Source organism: Notechis scutatus, chromosome 2 (assembly GCF_049901735.1).
Source record: "Notechis scutatus isolate UNSWTSFEM ecotype Mainland chromosome 2, rNotScu1.2, whole genome shotgun sequence".
NCBI lineage: Eukaryota > Metazoa > Chordata > Lepidosauria > Squamata > Elapidae > Notechis > Notechis scutatus.
This window is the reverse complement of record NC_142010.1, coordinates 77,330,958-77,351,539: the sequence shown is the minus strand read 5'-3', so window position 1 is coordinate 77,351,539 and position 20,582 is coordinate 77,330,958. Positions and strand designations below refer to the sequence as shown.

At 35.7% G+C, this 20,582-nt stretch overlaps 1 protein-coding gene across 4 annotated transcripts in view; it reads right to left on the bottom strand.

The window, feature by feature from the left end:
* Positions 1 to 979: 979 nt before the first annotated feature.
* TBC1D9B (TBC1 domain family member 9B) overlaps positions 980 to 20,582 on the bottom strand; it is a 42,604-nt gene continuing 23,001 nt past the window's right edge. For 2 of the 4 annotated variants that reach the window (XM_087955189.1, XM_087955190.1), the window contains exons 11-22: positions 20,128 to 20,245; positions 18,587 to 18,872; positions 17,658 to 17,787; positions 16,934 to 17,032; positions 15,441 to 15,509; positions 14,281 to 14,518; positions 11,905 to 11,970; positions 7,489 to 7,560; positions 7,101 to 7,151; positions 4,592 to 4,645; positions 4,359 to 4,462; positions 980 to 3,235 (exon numbers count right to left, since the gene is read on the bottom strand). In XM_087955189.1, the coding sequence (XP_087811315.1) occupies positions 2,576 to 3,235; positions 4,359 to 4,462; positions 4,592 to 4,645; positions 7,101 to 7,151; positions 7,489 to 7,560; positions 11,905 to 11,970; positions 14,281 to 14,518; positions 15,441 to 15,509; positions 16,934 to 17,032; positions 17,658 to 17,787; positions 18,587 to 18,872; positions 20,128 to 20,245 (1,947 nt within the window). In that variant the 3' untranslated portion in view covers positions 980 to 2,575. The remainder of the gene's footprint in view (positions 3,236 to 4,358; positions 4,463 to 4,591; positions 4,646 to 7,100; positions 7,152 to 7,488; positions 7,561 to 11,904; positions 11,971 to 14,280; positions 14,519 to 15,440; positions 15,510 to 16,933; positions 17,033 to 17,657; positions 17,788 to 18,586; positions 18,873 to 20,127; positions 20,246 to 20,582) is intronic. The other 2 variants (XM_026686365.2, XM_087955191.1) reach the window with 1 other exon arrangement.

The window sequence follows — 20,582 nt, the reverse complement described above, 5'->3', positions numbered from 1 at the left end:
AAATGTCTGCAAGAAAATAACCAAGCTCAGAGAGCACTTGAGACCTTCAAGAGATTGGATTGCCATTTGTCAGAAATGGTGCAGGATCTCCCACTTGGGCGAGGGGGTTAGACTAGATGACTTATAAGGTCCCTTCCAACTCTGATTCAATCTGTTACCTGTTAGCACCAAGGACCCCTCAAATGTGCGATGTCAAGATGTTTAACAATTGTTCTGCAAACATTTTTATACTAAAGAATGTAATAAATTGTAGAATGTGATTATTCCCCAAGGAATGAGTAAAAGATGCACTCCTCCTAGGAAGGGTAACAAACTGATGTCAGAATACTGCTTGTTGTACTATATCACGAATAGATAATTATGGTTTTGAGAGAGAATGGCTTAGGCAGCCAGGTAACAGATCATGTGGTATTAAATTTTTTAGCTCAGATATAATGTATAACTATTAAGTAATGCTATTCAGTGTTGGAATGTGGATTTGGGATGAGAGCAGAGTCACATAGCATCTTTGTTCCAATTGTTTGCATGCAAAAATTATTGCAGGAGATAGCTGTGAAGATCTAAAAGGAATAGGAAATCTGGACAAATCTTCCAAAGTAGTAGTAACCCAACTCTTTTAATCTTGTAAAATATCAACAAAAAGGTTCTTAAAACATTGATCAGATGACCACCAGTCTAGAATGAGAAGTTGAAAAAAGTTTATCCTTATCTCAGATAATAACTGTATAAATGTCCTAGGTCAATGAATGAAAAAGCATTAATGGGTCTCTTCCCATTATGAAAGGCACTACTTTTGCAAATCTCAAAGCTAACCCATAACATTAAAAAGTTGAGTTAAGCTTTAGCCTAATTAAGTCAGGATTTAAATCGTATTTAATTACTTACAGAGCTTTTGCTATGTATTTGAAAAATGAAATGTGGAACATAATAGCATTTATCTTAAGCAGATAATCTGATGATAAATTAAAATGAAAACAAATTTATGACTGGTTTGATTCATTTATTGAATTTATACATGATTGATCAGACAAATGATGTAAAATTACATGTATGTTTTTTGTGTGTAAATATATAATTAAAACATAATAAATTATCAAGAATTAGTAAAAGCTAATGTCATTATTATCTGCTTTCAGATACATGAATAGGAAATTTGAGACTTAAATATACAGAATACGCCACAATCAGAATAACACTGGATATTGCACCTACTGGTGTATTCCATGGATATACATATTCAAGATCTTTAGACTTTTCTCCTTCTGAACAGCCAATGTAACAACACTAATGGCTGGTTCAGCAATTACCATACACGGCATTTATACAATTTAAATGTAATTCATGCAACTAGTGTACAGAGCATGTATACAAATATAAACAAATAATGCTTCTTGAGAGTGAATGCCTTCCCATAGGGAAGCTATCAATCCAAAATGGAGCTCCAGTTTTCTTCCAATCCACAAATGATTTTGTAGAGGATGGGTCCTGTATCTGAATATTTATACTACACCATCAGAACACGAGGTGATCTAAACCTCACCTATTAATATACATTACATATACAATTGCAATATTTCCCTTGTACTGCAATTCAAATGATGTATACAACATTTGGGTCACCACATAGCAAGTAAGTTATGCATTTACATTTGCATTTCCTATGGATGTATTTACAAACAAAAAAGACCTACTTCAGATCACAGAGAAAAACATGACTTACAGAGGCTTTCTAATTATGCCAGCAATCAAAGATAACAGACTATAAGTAATTAGCTCAGGCTATGTACGATCTCAAATTAAGAAGAAACAATAAAATGGTCAGACAATTAAGTCTTTTGTGTCTTGTGATCCTCAGGACTCTGCTCCATTCTCAATGGCTATTGCACTCCTTTCTTTCAGGGAAATTAAAAATGAACATGGCACTGAAGAGTTAAAAAGGGGCTAAAAGATATTAGTAAATATCTGTCTTTGAAATTTTGAAAGTTATATACTGTACTGATTAATATTAATGAATCACTTGGGATAGAAACCAGCTGTCCCAAGACATTGGGGCATTTTGAATTGCAAGATGCCAAGAGTAAGAGAATACAACATATTTACATTCAACAAGTTACTTCACTGAATTTATCAATTCCTAGCAAGGTTTATTTAGGCAGGAATATCTACAGCATTTTGAATGTCTGTGTTAGGACACAGGGAAAAGATAGAAAGCAGGGCTGCACTTCTAAATAATTACCAAGAAATCCAAAGAAAAGGGAGCTATAGCATAGGTGTGCCTGAAATTAAGCTGCATTACAGAAAGACAAGCAGAGGCACACATGCATAATTTACTATAGTAATTTTAACCCGAGAGGCTATTCAATTCTATCCTTTCATGCTTTTAAGAATTTAATGTTATTTCGGCAAGCAAGTTATCCTCCAGGGAAGCTCACATATCAAAGAATCGGTATGATAAACTCCTTATTCAGTTCCTTTAATTAATGCATAGTTACTGGTGTTGGTTTAAAAAAAAACCTGTCCACCCATTAGGTTCCTAGACCTGCCTCTTGCCCAATCTTTGCCTTATTCCTCAAGTTCAGCCTGATACTGAGGAGAGTTCATAATCACTGGATGAACTGAATTGTCTTTCAATTTTCCTTTGCTCCTTGATTTTCTGTGCAACATCAGTTTTCTTCTCAAAGTAGTTTACTAAGACTGATTCTGTAAGGATAGAGGCTAAGATCTGTTCAAAGGAGATGGACCAGTCTGTATCAATGGTGCTACCACATCGTGCAGCTGAGCTGCCTGCCTCACAACCAACTAGAACCGTATCATCCGCAATATCTTCACACTGTAAGGAGCCTGTGCTAATCATAGAATATGAAGACATGGACATATCATCTTTAGTTTCATCATCTGAAAACAACTGTATGGGTGATCCTGGACCTTCACCTCCTCCATCTACAAAAATCTGATTTCCCTGTTGGTTTTTCTCAATTTGAATGTCTCCAGAAGCTTTGCCTTCTGGAGTAGCCTGAGAATATTGCTCTAGAATTGAACTCTGACTTTGATCAGAAGCTGGAGACTCTTTACTTACAGGGTCCTTTTTAACAGGCTGATTAGAAAACTTTTTGCCAACCTCTCCAATTTGTAGGAGAAGGCTGGCAACAGTGGCAATGGCATGGTATAGTTCTTGCTCCAAAGAATCTTCGCTGAACATGTTATATAGGGTCTTGCACAATTCTATAAACTGTTCCTTAAAAGAAAGAAAGACATATGATGGCAATTAATAAGGTGAAAAATCTTCAAACAGAAAATGCAAAGCTAATGTCCACTTCTAATAGATGTTCTCTTAATCCTCTCAAGTTAACATCCCAGCCATAGCATCGTAAATTCCCATTTGAGATATTAATATTGTAAAAATCTAGATAATAAAGTATTACATATTAATAATGCAGACCAGAAACACCTACTAGTAGCTGCGATATATTTATAGGCATTGATACCATATGACCGAGTCTTTAACTCTAAAATTTGTTGGTCAAATTCATCAACCAATGATAAAATACATAATATTTTCACTTTGTAAGAAAGTCATCTGGTTTAGACAATTAGAATGGAGGTAAGTGTGCATGTACAACAGAGTATATTAATGATGTTTAATTTTAAAATGTACTTCTATTTTTAGATTGGGGTGAATTTAAAGCTATTTTCCATAATCATAAATTGTATACCAAGTTATCTTATATAATATGTATAGAGTCTACTTTGTTTTGTATATTTTATTCATAATGCTAAAAAGCTAAACAAGATGTTAATTCATTTTTTCTGTTATCACCGTCGTAGTATTTGGCATCCTTTCAATATATCTCTTCTATCCTTGTTTCAGTGATGCTGATGTAAGAGTTAAAATAATCTCTCAATAAAGAAGATACTTTTTGATTGTTTTGGTCATTCCATAATTTTATGGAATGCAAATGTTGAGTGCAAATTATAAGGGTATGTTTTTTCAGTCCATTTTATAGGGAGGGAGAGAGCATGAGTGAGCAAAAAGAAAAGGAAGAGATTCAAGCTTCAAACTCTCACCTCTACTGTAATAAATTATCCTATAACAAATTATCCTTCAAAAGTAATATTATTCAAATATGGCACAGGTCAAATCACTTCAGTTTCTTCCTTAGTCCTGATAACATGACAATTTTCCTTAAAGGGAATAATAATACCTCAAATACATACCAACATACCTATCTACCTACATAACAACTCAATAAAAAAGTTACAGCACTAAAGTTTTCAAACTTGCTAACTTAATCTAACATTCTAAAAATCTCCTTCAAAGACATAATTTTAAATCCATAGATTCTCCAGTAACTTTCTACCTGACTCATCTTAGGGAGATCTCTGATTGTTTCGTTTCTGGCATCTTTCTCCTTGGCCCACATTCGCAAGTGATATCTGTAATCATGAGGATTTGTGCCCCTCTCTGCAAGGAAAATTAATTCAATATAAATAATGTATATTATGAATTCTGGTAATGTCAGCATTGCCCAGGGATTTCTTTTAGAGCAGGACATCTTTAAGGAAACTACCAACAATAAGAACACGTCATTACCTTGATCTTTGGATTCCTCATCTCTTCCTGATTTATCTTCCTGATTATCTGTTTCTATAAAATCAAGAACATTAAGAATAATGGCCATTTTTATTTAGAAGCAGGGCATTACAAACAGTACAAATAAATGTTTATCCTAATATTGCATATAGACTGAAATAGAAGTTAATGATGATTCTGGATATAGACTAATTTAAGGAAAGACTACTATAGTTACTGTAGAAAAAAAGTACAATGAGCTAAAAATAGGTGAGGTCTCAAACTCAATTTCCTTTGCCCTGAACATGGCTTTTCCTTTTAAAAGCTGATTCTGCTTTTTTAAACTACAAAGGGAAACTTAATTTAACAAAATATTTGTCAGCAAAACACTTTCAACTTAGAATTAAAAAAGAGGGGGGGCAGCATTGCTGAACAAGAGTAGGTTAAATGGGTTAATTTTTTTGTTCAGGGTTATGGTTTTTATCATTTCATTTTTTAAATGCCCACTGTGAAAATAAATCAAACTATAGGAGAAGAAAAGCCCGGGGATTCTCACTTTTAGATACTTTTATTACAAAAACATCAGTTTTCCCCACCCTGAGACCCTTCAGTTCCTTGAATTCCTATACATAAGAATTCTCTTGTAATTCTGATACATCTAAAGTCTATTGAGATGGAGAAGACAGTCCTGCATTTAAATACTTTTAATCCTGATACACTGAGGGAATGGGAAGATAGGGAGATGAGCAAAAACATAAGTTAAGTGAAATAAGCAGTACAGTGATGTACTGGTAGGACATACTTCAGATAAAATTACAAAGTACAAATAAAGGGTTTAATTAAAAAAACAGTTCAATTAATATGCAATGTAATGTGGTCACAACTGATGTCCTATGTTAATGATATGCTTTAAATGGGACCAGGGAAGTCCTTTCTTACAAAGTACCTTTAAATACAATAAAAACAGCCTTTAGAGCTATAAGACATTTGATTATCTGACGGTGAACACAAAGTACAAAACATGATATATGGTATAGTTATCCCAGAAAGCCTGACTTTTTCTTTTTGAAAATGAAAGGTTGTACCAGATGATCCATAAAATATAAGCAGTGTTTATATTAATACAATATTACCAAGGTCTTCTGGAAGGAGAAACTACATCAGCCACATATCTGACATGGCAAGAAAAAGCAAAAAAAGAAAAAAGAAAAGACTGCAACATCACAGTGTTCAATGATCAACAGGAAAAAATGGATTAAATCTCAAAACCTAGTTTCAAATAAAAGCATTTCCTTCTAGAGAAAAAAAATATCTCAATGCTTTCACCTGGAAGCATATGGAAACACTGCTCCTAATAAAAGGAAATAAAAGGTCCTCCATGCAGCGGGCAGGAGAAGGTCCCCTTTGGTGCCTTGCTCCAGGTCGGTATCAAAGAATCTGAAGTCTCCTCCACAACAGACTCTGGAGCTTTGTGGGGGGGAAAGGGACTCGTGCCCTGCAATTCCTTCATTACAACAAATGGAGTCCCAAGTCTGAGATTAACAAGCACTTGGGCGTTTTCTAAAGTAAATCCAAATGTGTGGAACAAACTACGGAGTGATTTTCATCAGTGTGTGTGTGTGTGTGTGTGTGTGTGTGTGTGTGTGTTTAAAGAGCCTCCAATGGAAACAGGGTTAGAATCATCACTGACATTCTGTGATCAAGCAAAAAAAGAGGGCTCACGTCAGATGATCAGATAGAGATTTCTGTATTTTTAAATGACATATTTCAACTTTTCTTTCAAGTGATGTTGCAGTTGATTCATGATGTCTCAGAGAAGATTGCAATGAGTTGGGCATTAGACATTAAGCTGATTTTCTTTGCACACTTCACTTATTTCTGCTTCTTGGTAGTGTGGGGTATTTTTGCTTGCTAATGGGAATTTCAATTACCTTGTAGCCTGCATTTGGTCTTGGGTAAGATCAATATTCCAAACTCTAAACCCAAGAACCCCCTCTGCCAATAACAGGTCTTTCTGACAGCTGCAACACAAATGGCCACAGAGGTGGACAGCCCAGTGGATGGAGAGAAGGGCATGGTCACATAGTAGATCTACCAGGCCAACTGGAGCTCAGCAGATTGTTGAACTCAAAACATCTCTTCCATGCACTGGGAAATGTCTGGAAGGGAGTCTTCTATCATGATAGCTGGGAAAGGGCACTTTACTGGTCAACTACCTTGGATTCACGTGCCTCAGCAGTGGACTTCAAATGAGATAGAATCTCTGTTGTTGGGACATACATCAAAGAAGAGATGCAGGACTGTCTTTGTGAATGAACACAAGTATATGCCATTTTATACTGAAACCATTTTTCTTTGGGCAGTGGGTTAGAAACGGGAGTAAGATGACTAAGGAAATGAATGAAATACTACGGCTAATTGTTTAGCTGTAATATCTGTGGCTTGAAGACATTCTAAAGCAATTTCATCTTATATTAAGCAGGTCACTTTATCACATCAACGGCAGCCCATCTTAGTTGTTCAGACTAACCTTGCAAATCACAACGTAGGAAGAGATCCAGTTCTGAGACAAAAGGAGATACTAGAAAGCAAAGGGAAGAGAGAAATAAAGAAGAAAGGCTTTGAGGACAGGGAGAAATTCAGGAAAAATGAGTGTGAGTCAAAATATAGAATAACAGAGAGAAATCAAGAAAGGAACAAGTTACAAAAGATTTGAGCAAGTGCCTTGGGCTGTAAAAGGGATAATTAATCTGACCTATGTTTCATATACAAATAACCACCACCCACCATAATTTATGATAGAAGCTAGAACAGTTGTGGGATAATATTCTGATGGAAGAGGAAATAAGAAAATTCTGCTTGGCTTCAATGTGTTTGCATGCCCATTTTCCCTAACAGATAAAATATCTCATTTTTACCTTCTGTAGCATTATTATCTGTGAAGTAGTTTGTAGCTTCCAGAGCAGACTCTGCCTCCTCTGAATTGAAAGCTATACAAAGAGAAAAAAAATGTTACCGGATACTCTTGTTTCCTTAAGAATTACTTAAGATAGCTCTATATACCTATCTCTGATTACAGTACTGGACTTCAGTTGACCGCCTATATCCAATGGAATCTTTCCACTCAGAAAAGGCTCTGTGACCCAACAGAAACTTTCATAAACAAAAAAGCAGGGAGGGTTTTTTAACTGATTCCCCATTTCTTCCACAACTTTTCTGTCCACCCTTCAAATTTGTTCCGGGGGATTTGGGAGTTCTGAAATAGCACTGGAGAGACAAGTGAGTAGTAGGAAAAAGAGGAAATCTGTAGGAACAAAAGTCGCCTTTTCAGAATGGGAAAGCTGCTGTTTTATTTGTTATTTAAGGTAATGTCTAACTACACAAATTAAAAACAAAGCAACCCTAACTAAGATTGAACAGTTCTCCAGGAAATGTAATTTTAGGGTAATGTAGAATTGATGTTAGGCTTTACATGTCTTAACTTGGCAACAATGCTCAGATTGGCTGAAATATTTCAGAGACACAACACAGCATAACTCAATTAGAATGTTTATTACAAACTGGAATACAATTACACTGAACAGTTGATTGCTCTCTGTAGTATGAAGATGCGGCTGTCCTCTTGCATCCATTGCAGCTTCTGGTCTTTCCATATTTCAATTAACTTTTGCTTACAGCCTTAAGTTGAACAGATGTTGATTGTTATAAGTGAAATCTCTGTCTCTCACTTTATTTCCCACAGGGGATGAATTTGTTTTGGGAGTTCCTATTAAGAGTTGTGGAAAGTTTTTCATGCATAAATCTATTGTTGCATCTGCTGATGCTAAATCCCAGCATGCTGAAGGTGATGCAAAGCCACCAAGAAGTACCCAGTATCTTTAAAAAACTGCCCCCCCCCAATATTCTACTCAGTTGGTATGAGTAGGTGGGGCTACTTCTCCACTTATTTTAATAGAGTGTGTTTCTCACCTATGTTACAACTGCTATTAGTAGAGCAAGAACGAACACAAATGAGTCTTGCATATTCTTCTTTTTAACTCTCAATTCCAAGCAGAACCCTAGCCACCTTACTTTCAATTAACCAGACTATCTTCAGGAGAAGTCAAGCCTATACTTTAATATACCTAATATACACTGCTCAAAAATATAAAGGGAACACAAAAATAAGACATCCTAGATCTGAATGAATGAAATATTCTCAATAAATACTTTGTTCATTACATAGTTGAATGTGCTGACAACAAAATCACAACAAAAATTATCAATGGAAATCAAATTTAGCAACCCATGAGGTCTGGATTTGGAGTTACACTCAAAATTAAAGTGGAAAAAAACACTACAGGCTGATCCAACTTTGATGTAATGTCCTTAAAACAAGTCAAAATGAGGCTCAGTAGTGTGTGTGGCCTCCACGTGCCTGTATGACTCCCTACAATGCCTGGGCATGCTCCTGATGAGGTGGCGGATGGTCTCCTGAGGGATCTCCTCCCACACCTGGACTAAAACATCCCCCAACTCCTGGACAGTCTGTGGTGCAACATGGCATTGGTGGATGGAGCGAGACATGATGTCCCAGATGTGCTCAATTGGATTCAGATCTGGGGAACGGACGGGCCAGTCCATAGCATCAATGCCTTTGTCTTGCAGGAACTGCTGACACACTCCAGCCACATGAGGTCTAGCATTGTCTTGCATTAGGAAGAGCCCAGGGCCAACCGCACCAGCATATGGTCTCACAAGGGGTCTGAGGATGTCATCTCGGTACCTAATGGCAGTCAGGCTACCTCTGGTGAGCACATGGAGGGCTGTGCGGCCCCTTAAAGAAATGCCACCCCACACCATTACTGACCCACTACCAAACCGGTCATGCTGGAGGATGTTGCAGGCAGAACGTTCTCCATGGCGTCTCCAGACCCTGTCACGTCTGTCACATGTGCTCAGTGTGAACCTGCTTTCATCTATGAAGAGCACAGGGCGCCAGTGGCAAATTTGCCAATCTTGGTGATCTCTGGCAAATGCCAAACATCCTGCACGGTGTTGGGCTGTAAGCACAACCCCCACCTGTGGACGTCGGGCCCTCATACCACCCTCATGGAATCTGTTTCTGACCGTTTGAGCAGCCACATGCACATTTGTGGCCCGCTGGAGATCATTTTGCAGGGCTCTGGCAGTGCTCTTCCTGTCCCTCCTTGCACAAAGGCGGAGGTAGCGGTCCTGATGCTGGATTGTTGCCCTCCTACGGCCTCCTCCACGTTTCCTGATGTACTGGCCTGTCTCCTGGTAGTGCCTCCATGCTCTGGACACTATGCTGACAGACACAGCAAACCTTCTTGCCACAGCTCGCATTGATGTGCCACCCTGGATGAGCTGTACTACCTGAGCCACTTGTGTGGGTTGTAGACTCCGTCTCATGCTACCACTAGAGTGAAAGCACTGCCAGCATTCAAAAGTGACCAAACCATCAGCCAGAAAGCATAGGAACTGAGAAGTGGTCTGTGGTCACCACCTGCAGAACCACTCCTTTATTGGGGATGTCTTGCTAACTGACTATGCTTTCCACCTGTTGTCTATTCCATTTGCACAACAGCATGTGAAATTGATTGTCAATCAGTGTTGCTACCTAAGTGGACAGTTTGATTTCACAAAAGTGTGATTGACTTGGAGTTACACTGTGTTGTTTAAGTGTTCCCTTTATTTTTTTGAGCAGTGTAAATAAGATATCTATCACCAGTGCACCAGTCAGAGAAGCCAGGCTATCCCAAAGAATCGTAACTGGTGTAACAGCCTAACAAGGTAAATTAGAATATTACAGAGAATATCTGAGATTTGTAATGACAAAGATGAATCCATCTGCCAGTCAAAGTACACTGCTTCCCTTGAATTTGATGAAGAAAAGAACTCTGATGAATCTCAGTAGCTTTGTGTTAATTAGTATGGAATGGCAGGGTTATATGAAATCATGGCACAAATGTCACCAGGTGAAACACAGATCCACTAATATGCCCTCTGAAAACAGTCATCCAAGTTTAAGTGAGATCAGTGGGAACCATCCACATCTAATATAGAGTCCTTCTTGATGACTATATTGGCCAAAAAACTGGAGGAAGGACAAGGAGAATTAACAGGGTCCTTCTTCCAACCAAATAATTCTACAGGAAAAACAAGACAATTACTATGTCAAAGCTAAGCATTAATCATGATTTTTTAAAAATAGAAAATAGGTTAGTTCAGCTATTACACAGTCAGAACTGAAGAAGCTTCTTGGATGAGAAGCAAAATGTCTTCAAGGAAAAAACTAAGCCCAGTTACCTTTTGGAAAAACACCTTTGAAGCAGTTTGTAAGAAAGGACTACTAATACTTCAGCTATATTTAAAGCAAAATTTCTTCTATTTAAATTTTGATAATCTCTCTGTCTACTTTTCTTCCCTCAACTCAGATATATACTCAGGAGCTAAATGGAGTCTGTGAAGAGAAGAGCATGTTAGAAAGTGCTTGTGTCAACTGCCTGTGTTACAGTTGTATTTCACACGATGATTAGGCTTCAACACTAGCACTACACTACAGTCCTCGGAATACTTCCACAATTTTAATAGGTCTACACACCCAAAAGAGAGGCACTGTCTACATTTCAGTAGGAAGTGGTTTGACCTCCCTCCAATTTTTCTTTCTGTAGAAAAAGATATGACATAAATGGAAACAAACCCAACAGCCAAAGCATTGAGCCAAAATGTACAAATTATTCTGCAAAGCTATTAAAATTAGGCAGGAATGAAAAAGCTCACAGAAAATTAAAACTAGAAAGTCCTATGCCTTATGAATATATTAATGAGTATGTTCACTAATAACCACATCACCAATTAATTCATACAAATTAAGTCAATTACGATTTACAAGACAAATATATATAATTAAAAGCTGTCTTGAGGCTACATGTCATTCATTAAATTCTGTACATAGAATAATTCTGTCGTCTTCTTTTATGGTAATGGGCCAATCCTAACTAAGAATATTGTGTGAAGAACTAATGGTTGAACTCACCTAGGCCTATCTCTTAACAAAGCATATAAAGAAAACACTGCCATTTCTGCCTATGGGCTTTTTCTTCATTAATTTGAATGTGGATGGAGAAATTAAAGCCTCTCTACCTACGGTATATACACTAAATCTCTACATACCTACACTAAAATTGGTATTATTATTCATGTTCTTATGGGTGGAATATGGTAATCACTTATAGGTATGATCAGTCTAGTAAATTTAATAGAACAGCCTTAAGAAATTTGTAAAGCCCTTAACTCCCACCAACAGAAAAGAAGTAAAAGAAGTGGATCACCTGGAGGCAAATGTAGTTTGTAAAGGAGTTTCAGCTTCTCAGTCAGATCACCATGATACATTCCACCTGTTGGGATCAGAAAAATACCTAGATTTAGTAGTTCATAGATAGCCTTTTTTCTGATAGATTCTTATGCCTAACAAATATGATGTGGAAATTTAGCTGGTAAAGTTCTTTCTATTATGATTATTTATGTATATTTATTTATATATGATTATTTTTGAGGTTAAAACTTGTTCTTATGCTTTTTCTCTCAATATGATTGATTTTCATTTATTTATTTACATCAATATATTTATATGCCACCTCTTCTAGCAATTCTAAATGGCTTATAGTCTATGACACGGGGTTAAACTCATGGTGTCGTGTTACCGTAACATGATGTTTTGCAATGTTTTCCCTTTTGCGGAGCTGGGGTGGGTGTGGCCTGTGTATGACACATCTGGCCCTCGGGCCACCAGTTTGACACCTCTGGTTTATGAAATTGAAACATCTATAAAATCACCATTTAAAAACCTCACAGTAAAAAACATTTTAAGCAGTATTAATAAAAACCATTGGATACCCAAGAACTATCTTTGCTGTGTTTCCTAGAGAACAAAAGAGCAGAGGTCCATCTGATCTCAGGGGACATGCTGCTCCAGAGAGAGAAAGGCCAATAGTAGGAATGGCATTCTATGGATTCCAACCTGCCTAGGTTCTTTTAGATTGATACCCAAACCATTCATTCTCTCACTGGTAGAGCATTTTGAACAGGCAAACTCTATTTGGAGAAGATGCTTCCATAACCTGGACTCAAGCTGTATATAGCTTTACAACTTTCAGCCACTCATTTAACAATTGTTTGAAGTTACCAATCTTCTCTGCTAGTTCTTCAGAAAGTCAGTGGGGAAGTTGATAGGAAAGGTTGCAAGCTGCTACCACCTGCTAAATGATTTCCCCTCCCTTCCCCACATACATATAAGATTTTGGAATTAACTATAAAAAATAAATAGTTTCTCATGGGAAAAAGACTGATTTTGGCCACCTTGGCTATTGTAAGCCATAACAAAGATAAGTTACTTCATGGTTTTAGAAAGAAGACTACAGGGGACTAAAAATTCTAAGCAGAAGGAAAAAAAGACCCTGTTATTGATTTTATTACTGAAATCAAAACGTTTTGTGTCATTTTGTGACACTGAAAGTCACAAAATGACACAAAACATTATAGTATCAGAAATATTAAAGGAGGTTGTTGAAGAATGGAGCCAGAAATTAGTCATTACAATATCATTACAATAATGATGTCTGCTTCTATGGATAAACTATGTCCAAAATGTGATAATGAAGGAATGACAGGTGTGGAACAAATTTTATCTGACAAGATAGAAAAACTATGCAAAGTGGAACTGCAAATCACAGGCAAAAAAAAAATGATTTTGAAAATGACACTTTACTGGGCGAAATTTTAAAAATTTAAAGGGAAATACAAATGATAAACCAAGAGAATGGTCTGGAAAATGTTTTCTTATTGGATTTACAAAAGAGGCTTGTTAAGAAATCTGTGTGATGGGATCAAGAAAAATAAAAAAAATCAAAATCTATGACAATATTGATTGATTAAATATTAAGACTGTTAGAAGCAAAAGAAAGGAATATAAAGTTATTTTATTTGATCAATGGTAAAATAAAACAATTTTTGCAAAGTTCTGATAACTCATTATGGACTTTTTGCTGATTGAAAAAATGTTTAATAGATTTGCTTATAGATAGCAATCACTGTCAATCAATAATAAGTATTCTAACTATAAACATAAAAGAAATTTGGTTGAGAGATACAAGTTTGTTCAAAGACATTGAGTTTATATTGAATAATGGAATAATTTGAACTTGAATCAGATCCTAACCCTCATCCTACTCCTGAGCTACAGATATTTGCTACTATTGCATGCTTCTGTCAATCAAATACAGATATTATACAAACAACTTAAAGCTGTAAATAGTTTTGGTTGGATTTCTGAATAGAAGATGAAATGGTCAGAAAGACTATTATTTTTATCCACCCTGTGGGGAAGATGAGTCACTCTAATAATGATAATGTGTTTTCAACTTTCTTCAGAAATTGTCATTGAATTTTGCAGTTTTGTTTGGGGTTTTTTGGGGCTACTGTATCTGAACTAGATGACCACTGGATGGCAATAAAGAATGAGAGTTTTCTGTATCTCTCTGTATTCTATAAAGGACTGTAGCCACTGATAAAGAGAGTCTCAGCTTCAAAGCTAGCTCAAAGACCTTTTTCACTTGAAATCCAAATAGCTGCACCATTCGAGTGTTGTGTTACTTTTCACCAATGATTTAACATATCAGATTAGATACTATGCCAGAAAAGCTACTTACTCATGCCTGTTGCAAACTCTTTAAAGTTAATAAGGGAATCTTTGTTTTTATCCAGAAGTCGGAACATTCTTTCTGCAAGTACTGTCATGTGGAGTCCACAAGACCAAGGTGTAAGGGAAGCAAACAAGTCTTTGAACTGCTCAAGGTTGATGCGGTACTGCTCTAAGTAGGGCAGACTCTGGTCTCGTTGAGCAGCTGAAGTACGATTTCCCCAGTAACAGCTCATTAAGTATTTTGCCTAAAAACAAAATTAATGATTTATTAGATCTGCATTCTGCTTTATTTTGTACAATTCAAAGTAACATATTATAGACGCTTCATCTTCCTATGTCCCGAAAACAAAGCTGTGTGAGAGGTTAGGCTGAGAGTGAATGAGTGATGCTTTTTTAAAAAATCTATCAGCCTTGAAGACATAACTTAAAAGGATTAGGCATGGCTTTTAATCAGTTCTGAAATATGCAAGACAATGAAAATGGTAATTATAAAGAATCCAATCAATTTGCAAACAGAACAAAGCAGAAAATGTTCAATAATCCTCATCTGAAAATAAAATAGGGTTTTCTGGCAGTTCTAAAGAATTTGAAACGGCAGTTACCTGAAAAGTTGGTTCTAACACTGTAATGAACACTCTACAGTTTTTCTTTGTTTAACTGTGATAATCTGAAAGGCCTTGGTGAAAGCACAATAGTCTTCAATCTCTGTGTTTGGAAAATTAGGAATTCATGTTTGTTGGGTAGGAAAGACTATTATGGAACATTGCTAATTCTAAACAAAACCCAGACAGAATCCAAGCCATGGTATTTTGTTCCTAGCTACTCAGAACTTACATCTTTGATTGGTTGAAATATTGTTGTTGTTTTTTTGCCAAAGAAAAACTAAATAAATCTTATGTATTTGATTAGCATTACAAGATGTGATGCAATGAAACAAAATGCTGAATCAGCCTAACAAAATAAGTTCTCTTTAAATTTTGTTAGATTTCCCTCTGTTTTCTCAACCGCAAAAATAAACCCAAATCAGATAATTTGGGTAAAAGTCTTTTTAATACAGCACCAGCTTGGATCCTGGCATCACTGTAATTTAAAGGAGTTTTCATATGCATGCTTTATCTCTACTTGCAGCAATAATAAAGAGACTAATGTTTTGTCAAGGTCTCCCACCTTAAATACTACATAAAGATCTTCTAATTCTTGCATAGAAAAGCCAATGTCTCCAGATACAGCTCGGACCTGCAGAAATCATAGAAGCAAATATACCTTAGTTCTGTCAGCTGGGAATCTGGAAAGGATAGGATTAGTAAAAGGAGGAATCCATCCTTTTAAAATCATGGCAAAGTAACTTTTGAAAAGGAAGAAGCATCTAATGATTTGAACATAATGTTGTCTGTATTCGTGAGGTACTGATCTGTCAGATCAGAAGATTCTAAAAACTGAATAACAAATAAAAAGAACAATTCTATTCTCTTGAACTGAGTCAATAAGCACAAAAAGATGGTCAAAAGTATTATATTTCCTGCACTCAGTGCACTATAATTTGCAGCAGGAACAGGAAATGGGTCGATTTTTTCTTCTGCTCAGCTTTTTTCTCAACATGTTCAATTGTCAAATTTCTACAAGGTCATTAGAGACAATTGCTTGACATCTGATGCTATCTGGAGGAAGGGATACCACAAAAAACAGACACAAACAGCAGCAAGAAAATGTGAAAGCCATTCTTCTCTTGAGATTCCCAGATAGAGCAATTTGGAGAATTGAAAGGTCACTATTTCCTCTTACATTTTCAGTAGGAGAAAATAAGACAGAAAATTAGCTAGTATGCATCTATGGTAAATCTGCCAAGGTATTTTCTTAAAAAAGACTGAAATGTTTTCAGCTGGCTAGGGGATAAAAATTAAAAAAGAAATAACAATGTTGCTTATGAGGAAATTTTCAACTCTCAGTTGGTTGATACAGAAATTACCCTACTAACAAATTACTGAATTGTGAACTTTTGTTGATACAAATAAATGTGTCTGCAGTCATAAGACAGGAGAAAGCAGGAAAGAGTGAGTTTATAGCACACTGGAATACATATTCCGCATGCTGAATACTAATGTGGCACATGGGAATGCATGTGCAGTGTGCTGGAAACTAATCCTTCTCCTGATTTCCAGAATATTTTAGGTTGGAGTTATAGAAGCTGTCAGTTTCCATATCTCTTATGCTGTCCCTTATCTAAGGCAAGAACTGCACTAGCATGTTTTTACCTTTATTGGATTTGAGAACAAAACGGACTTAATAGCCTCTTTGAATGTAACCTATTAGTAAGTAGGGCATTGTCTGTACCTGTATCAGAATCAACTAAAATGCCACTCGAATAAAGCTTTCAGAACAATTAATTGTAGAATAATGCCAAATGTTGTGGCCGTGAAATCTTCAGCTTAATACCAGTCTTAGGACTCATAATACTTCTAATCAATATACAAATTAGTGACATACCATTATACTACCATACTACAGACCTCACTGTAGAAAAGAAAGAATAATATGACTAGTAGTTATTTATCTAATTTACTTCTTGATATTATTTAGCTTAACCTAGCCTCAAAGATTCGAAACAGGAGAAACAAAATTAGTTAAAAATATAAGCTTATAAAAATATGGATACGACTTACCACACTTCTCTTAGCAGTGTCTTCTAAAGAATGGATTACCTTCAATCTTTGTTTAAAACGCATCTGTTCAATGTCATCCGCTTTCAAATGGCTGAATTTCTGCAGTGGAAATGAAAACTGGGGTTTATAACAAAATCCACCAAAAATACGTGTGTTTTTTTTTTTGGGGGGGAGGTCTACACTCATTTCCTGGAATACTTTTATTAGCAATTATTTGACTGATGACAAAGCAATGCTTGCAGAAGTGATGGTGGCCGATCATAGCTCTGTAGCCATGTTTGGAAGCCATGGGGAAAATTGAGCTGATGGATTTATACTGCATAAATAAACCAAATCACTAGATGGTAACAAAGAGGCAGAACTTTCAGTATCTCTTTGCTACCTCCTAATGCTCATCTGGAAGTCAGATTTGGAAGTTATAACAGAAAGTGAAGAGGGAAAATATATGTTAGCCAATGGTAGCAGCAGTAAGAACCACCTGAAAATATAAAATTGATTTTAGGGAGCCAAAACCCAAAACTAATTTAAAGAAAAATGGATTAAGGAATAAATACAACTAAATGATTTATCTATTGCATTCTTCATAAAACAGACAGTTGACACCCTTGAATTTGTGAATGCTTATATTAAAGACACATCTCTGATTAATAGTGACTACAAGGTCAGTATATAATTCATTTAAAAATATCATTGTAAAAGTATAAGATTTAGGTTATCTTTTGACCTCATAGGCTATTCTTATAAGTTCAAAAATATCAATTTCCACTGGTGGATCATCCCCACTCGTCAATAAAGCATGGAGGTGAGGAATAGGTGGGAAAATACTCTGTCGATTAACCACATTATCCAGGTACCTACAAAAAAATAAAAAATAAATCAATACAGACTTTTGGATTAGTGCATTATCTGAGGACTATGGTCAGCAAGGTCTATATAATTTCTTTAATAAAATATATGTCTGAGTCATCTTTCATGAAAAGCTGAATTGATTTTAAAACTAAAATAATTAAGATGACATTTAGGATTCAAGATACTTGATTCATCCATATATTATAATTAAATTATGTATTAATAACATGCTATATTATTGTGTAAATAATGTACTGTTTATACTGAAGTCTTTGACAAAGGAAAAATGTAATATTCATATATAAGCCTATATATCCTCATAACTGTGACTCAAAATTACCTTGTAAACTACCTTTTTAAGGACATATTTTTGATGTGGCCCTCCTCTCATTCTCAGCCTGTAGCTGAGGCTACCTAATGTTATATTTATCTGCTCTAGCCATAAAATATTATCATTTTCTCCTGACACAAACAGAATTGTGCATGGTTTGTGACACCTTGGTGGTAACTGCAGTGATGATGTAGCGAAGCCTGAAATCAGTCTAGCTCCTATTGCAGACATGGCACTTCCTCAGTTCATGATTTTTTTCTACTGGCTATTTTGGTTTGAGCAGTAGGAGATATTGAGACAACACATTATTTATGTATCATGTGGGCTTCTTATTTACATATGTAATGACATTAAAATATCTGCCTGGCAGGCATTTTGCATAATGCAGTGGTATTTCTAAAAAGGATGTAATTTTAAGTTGGAAAGTATCCCACCCACTCCCAGCTTAATTCTGAAACTAAAAACAAAGCTACCTGCCCAAGACAGTCATGGCTTCACCTTCGTCACAGCAATTTAACAGCTTGTCCATGTTGGCATCCAGGATGGCCAGGGATACCTGCAAGATGACCTTTATGCCTTCATAGAAGAAACAGTCAACAACGACCACTGCGCTTTCAAAAGGCATGACGCTAAGGAAAAGTGTGAGGAACCAAGATAGTGATATGCTGGAAATGACTCCTAAATCTTGCATCTTCTCGGACAGCTGGGGAAGGCAATCTCTTGTTAGTTCTTCAAAGATGCCTTGGTCTACTAGTGCACCTGAATAGGCAACAGAGACAGAAGTGTTATCTGCGGTCTTATGAGAGCAAGAGTGTGAAACAAGGTTCTATTATAAATGCTGATTTGTCCAAACCAAATAAATAAAATCTGGGATTCTTTGTAATGAGCTCACATATGCATAATATTTGATTTGCAAACTGGCTTCACTATATATTACTTATTTTCAAGGAAGTGATTAACATCAGTTACTGCAAAGTTTGAATTGCGGCAGTTTTTTCACTAAGTGAAAACTATCTCCTGCAATAGAATCACAGAGTGATAAATATTAATCTGCTTTTGAGAAGGATACGCCATTTCTGATTTAGAATGTTTTTCAAGCTTCTTTACTGCCATGCATTTTGACAGCAAGATAAAACCTGAATTTGAAGATTCTGTATTGGATTTGTCCGCAATAATGTAACTTCTTTTTCATAAAATTATTAGGACTCCATATTTAGGTTTCATTTCTGAAGTATCACTATACCTCTTGCTGCTGAACACTGATAATGTTACTTCTCATACTATATGCTTCTGATTTTATTGACATTCTCTACAACTTCTTGGTAGACTCTTAAGATTGCCTGACCCCAAGTTATAATCATTCTAGCTCCTTAATTATTTTGAAAAGATGGTATCTTTTTCAGACTTGGGAAGAAACAATACTTTTAAACTTTTGATTAAAATCAACTTTTGATACTGATTAAAATCTTATCAGGAAGTCTTATATACTGCAAAAAAAAACCATGGTAAAGCTCAAAAGAATATAAGGATGAGAACAGTTCAGGAGAAAATGATATATAGAGCTAAGAAGGATGTAGAAATATATTAATAGCTTTGGATTTCAAGAAGATATTTATCTATTATTTTAGTTAAGAACAGTATTACTAAATGGGGTTAATATAAACCTATAGAAATTCATTACATTAATACAATTTGAGAGAATCACAAAAGAAATTTAATAAACTGGCTATGAAAATTCAAGAATTTCAACACTGGAACATTTTTAAGAAGTTTGAATAAGGTTTAATTATTATTGTTTTACTCAGACTTGAAAATGAAAAGACAGCTCTTATAATTAATTTGAACTGTGCAATTCTAACACTATTTTAATTATACAAAATCAGTGAAGCTAATCTTCTGAACATTCATCCACTTGTCCTAAAGGCAACTATCAATTATTTTGCAACGAAAGATCTCACTCTGATTGCTTCAGATTATTTTATGCCAATTAATCTCAACTTTCAAAGTGACTTACCAACCACTCTACTGTTATAGTAATCTGGCAACATTCTCTCACACAGGGCTACAAGGAGCCAGAAAGCTTCTTCTTCATTACAATACAGAAGCAGTACTGATGTCACTATGTTCATGGCCTGACAAATATAAAGACAAACATGCACATACAAAACCATTAATATTGGATAGAGAACATATTTAAAAAGGCAAGTATTTATTTGCTTTCCAATTTGTCAGAGCCTCAGATATAAATTATAAATGAAAAGGGCATTGTACACCTCAGAATCATATCCTTGGCTCTATACAATTACTTTGAGAAAGTAGGTAACACCTGGAAACCTTAGTGTTAAATATTAAGCACAAAATAGAAACCTTTGTTATATAATAAATATTGTAATATATTTTGCAGTCTATTAATGCTACACCAGCTTTAGATGTAAAATCTAAGGAATCTTATATCAACCTTAACAGTTC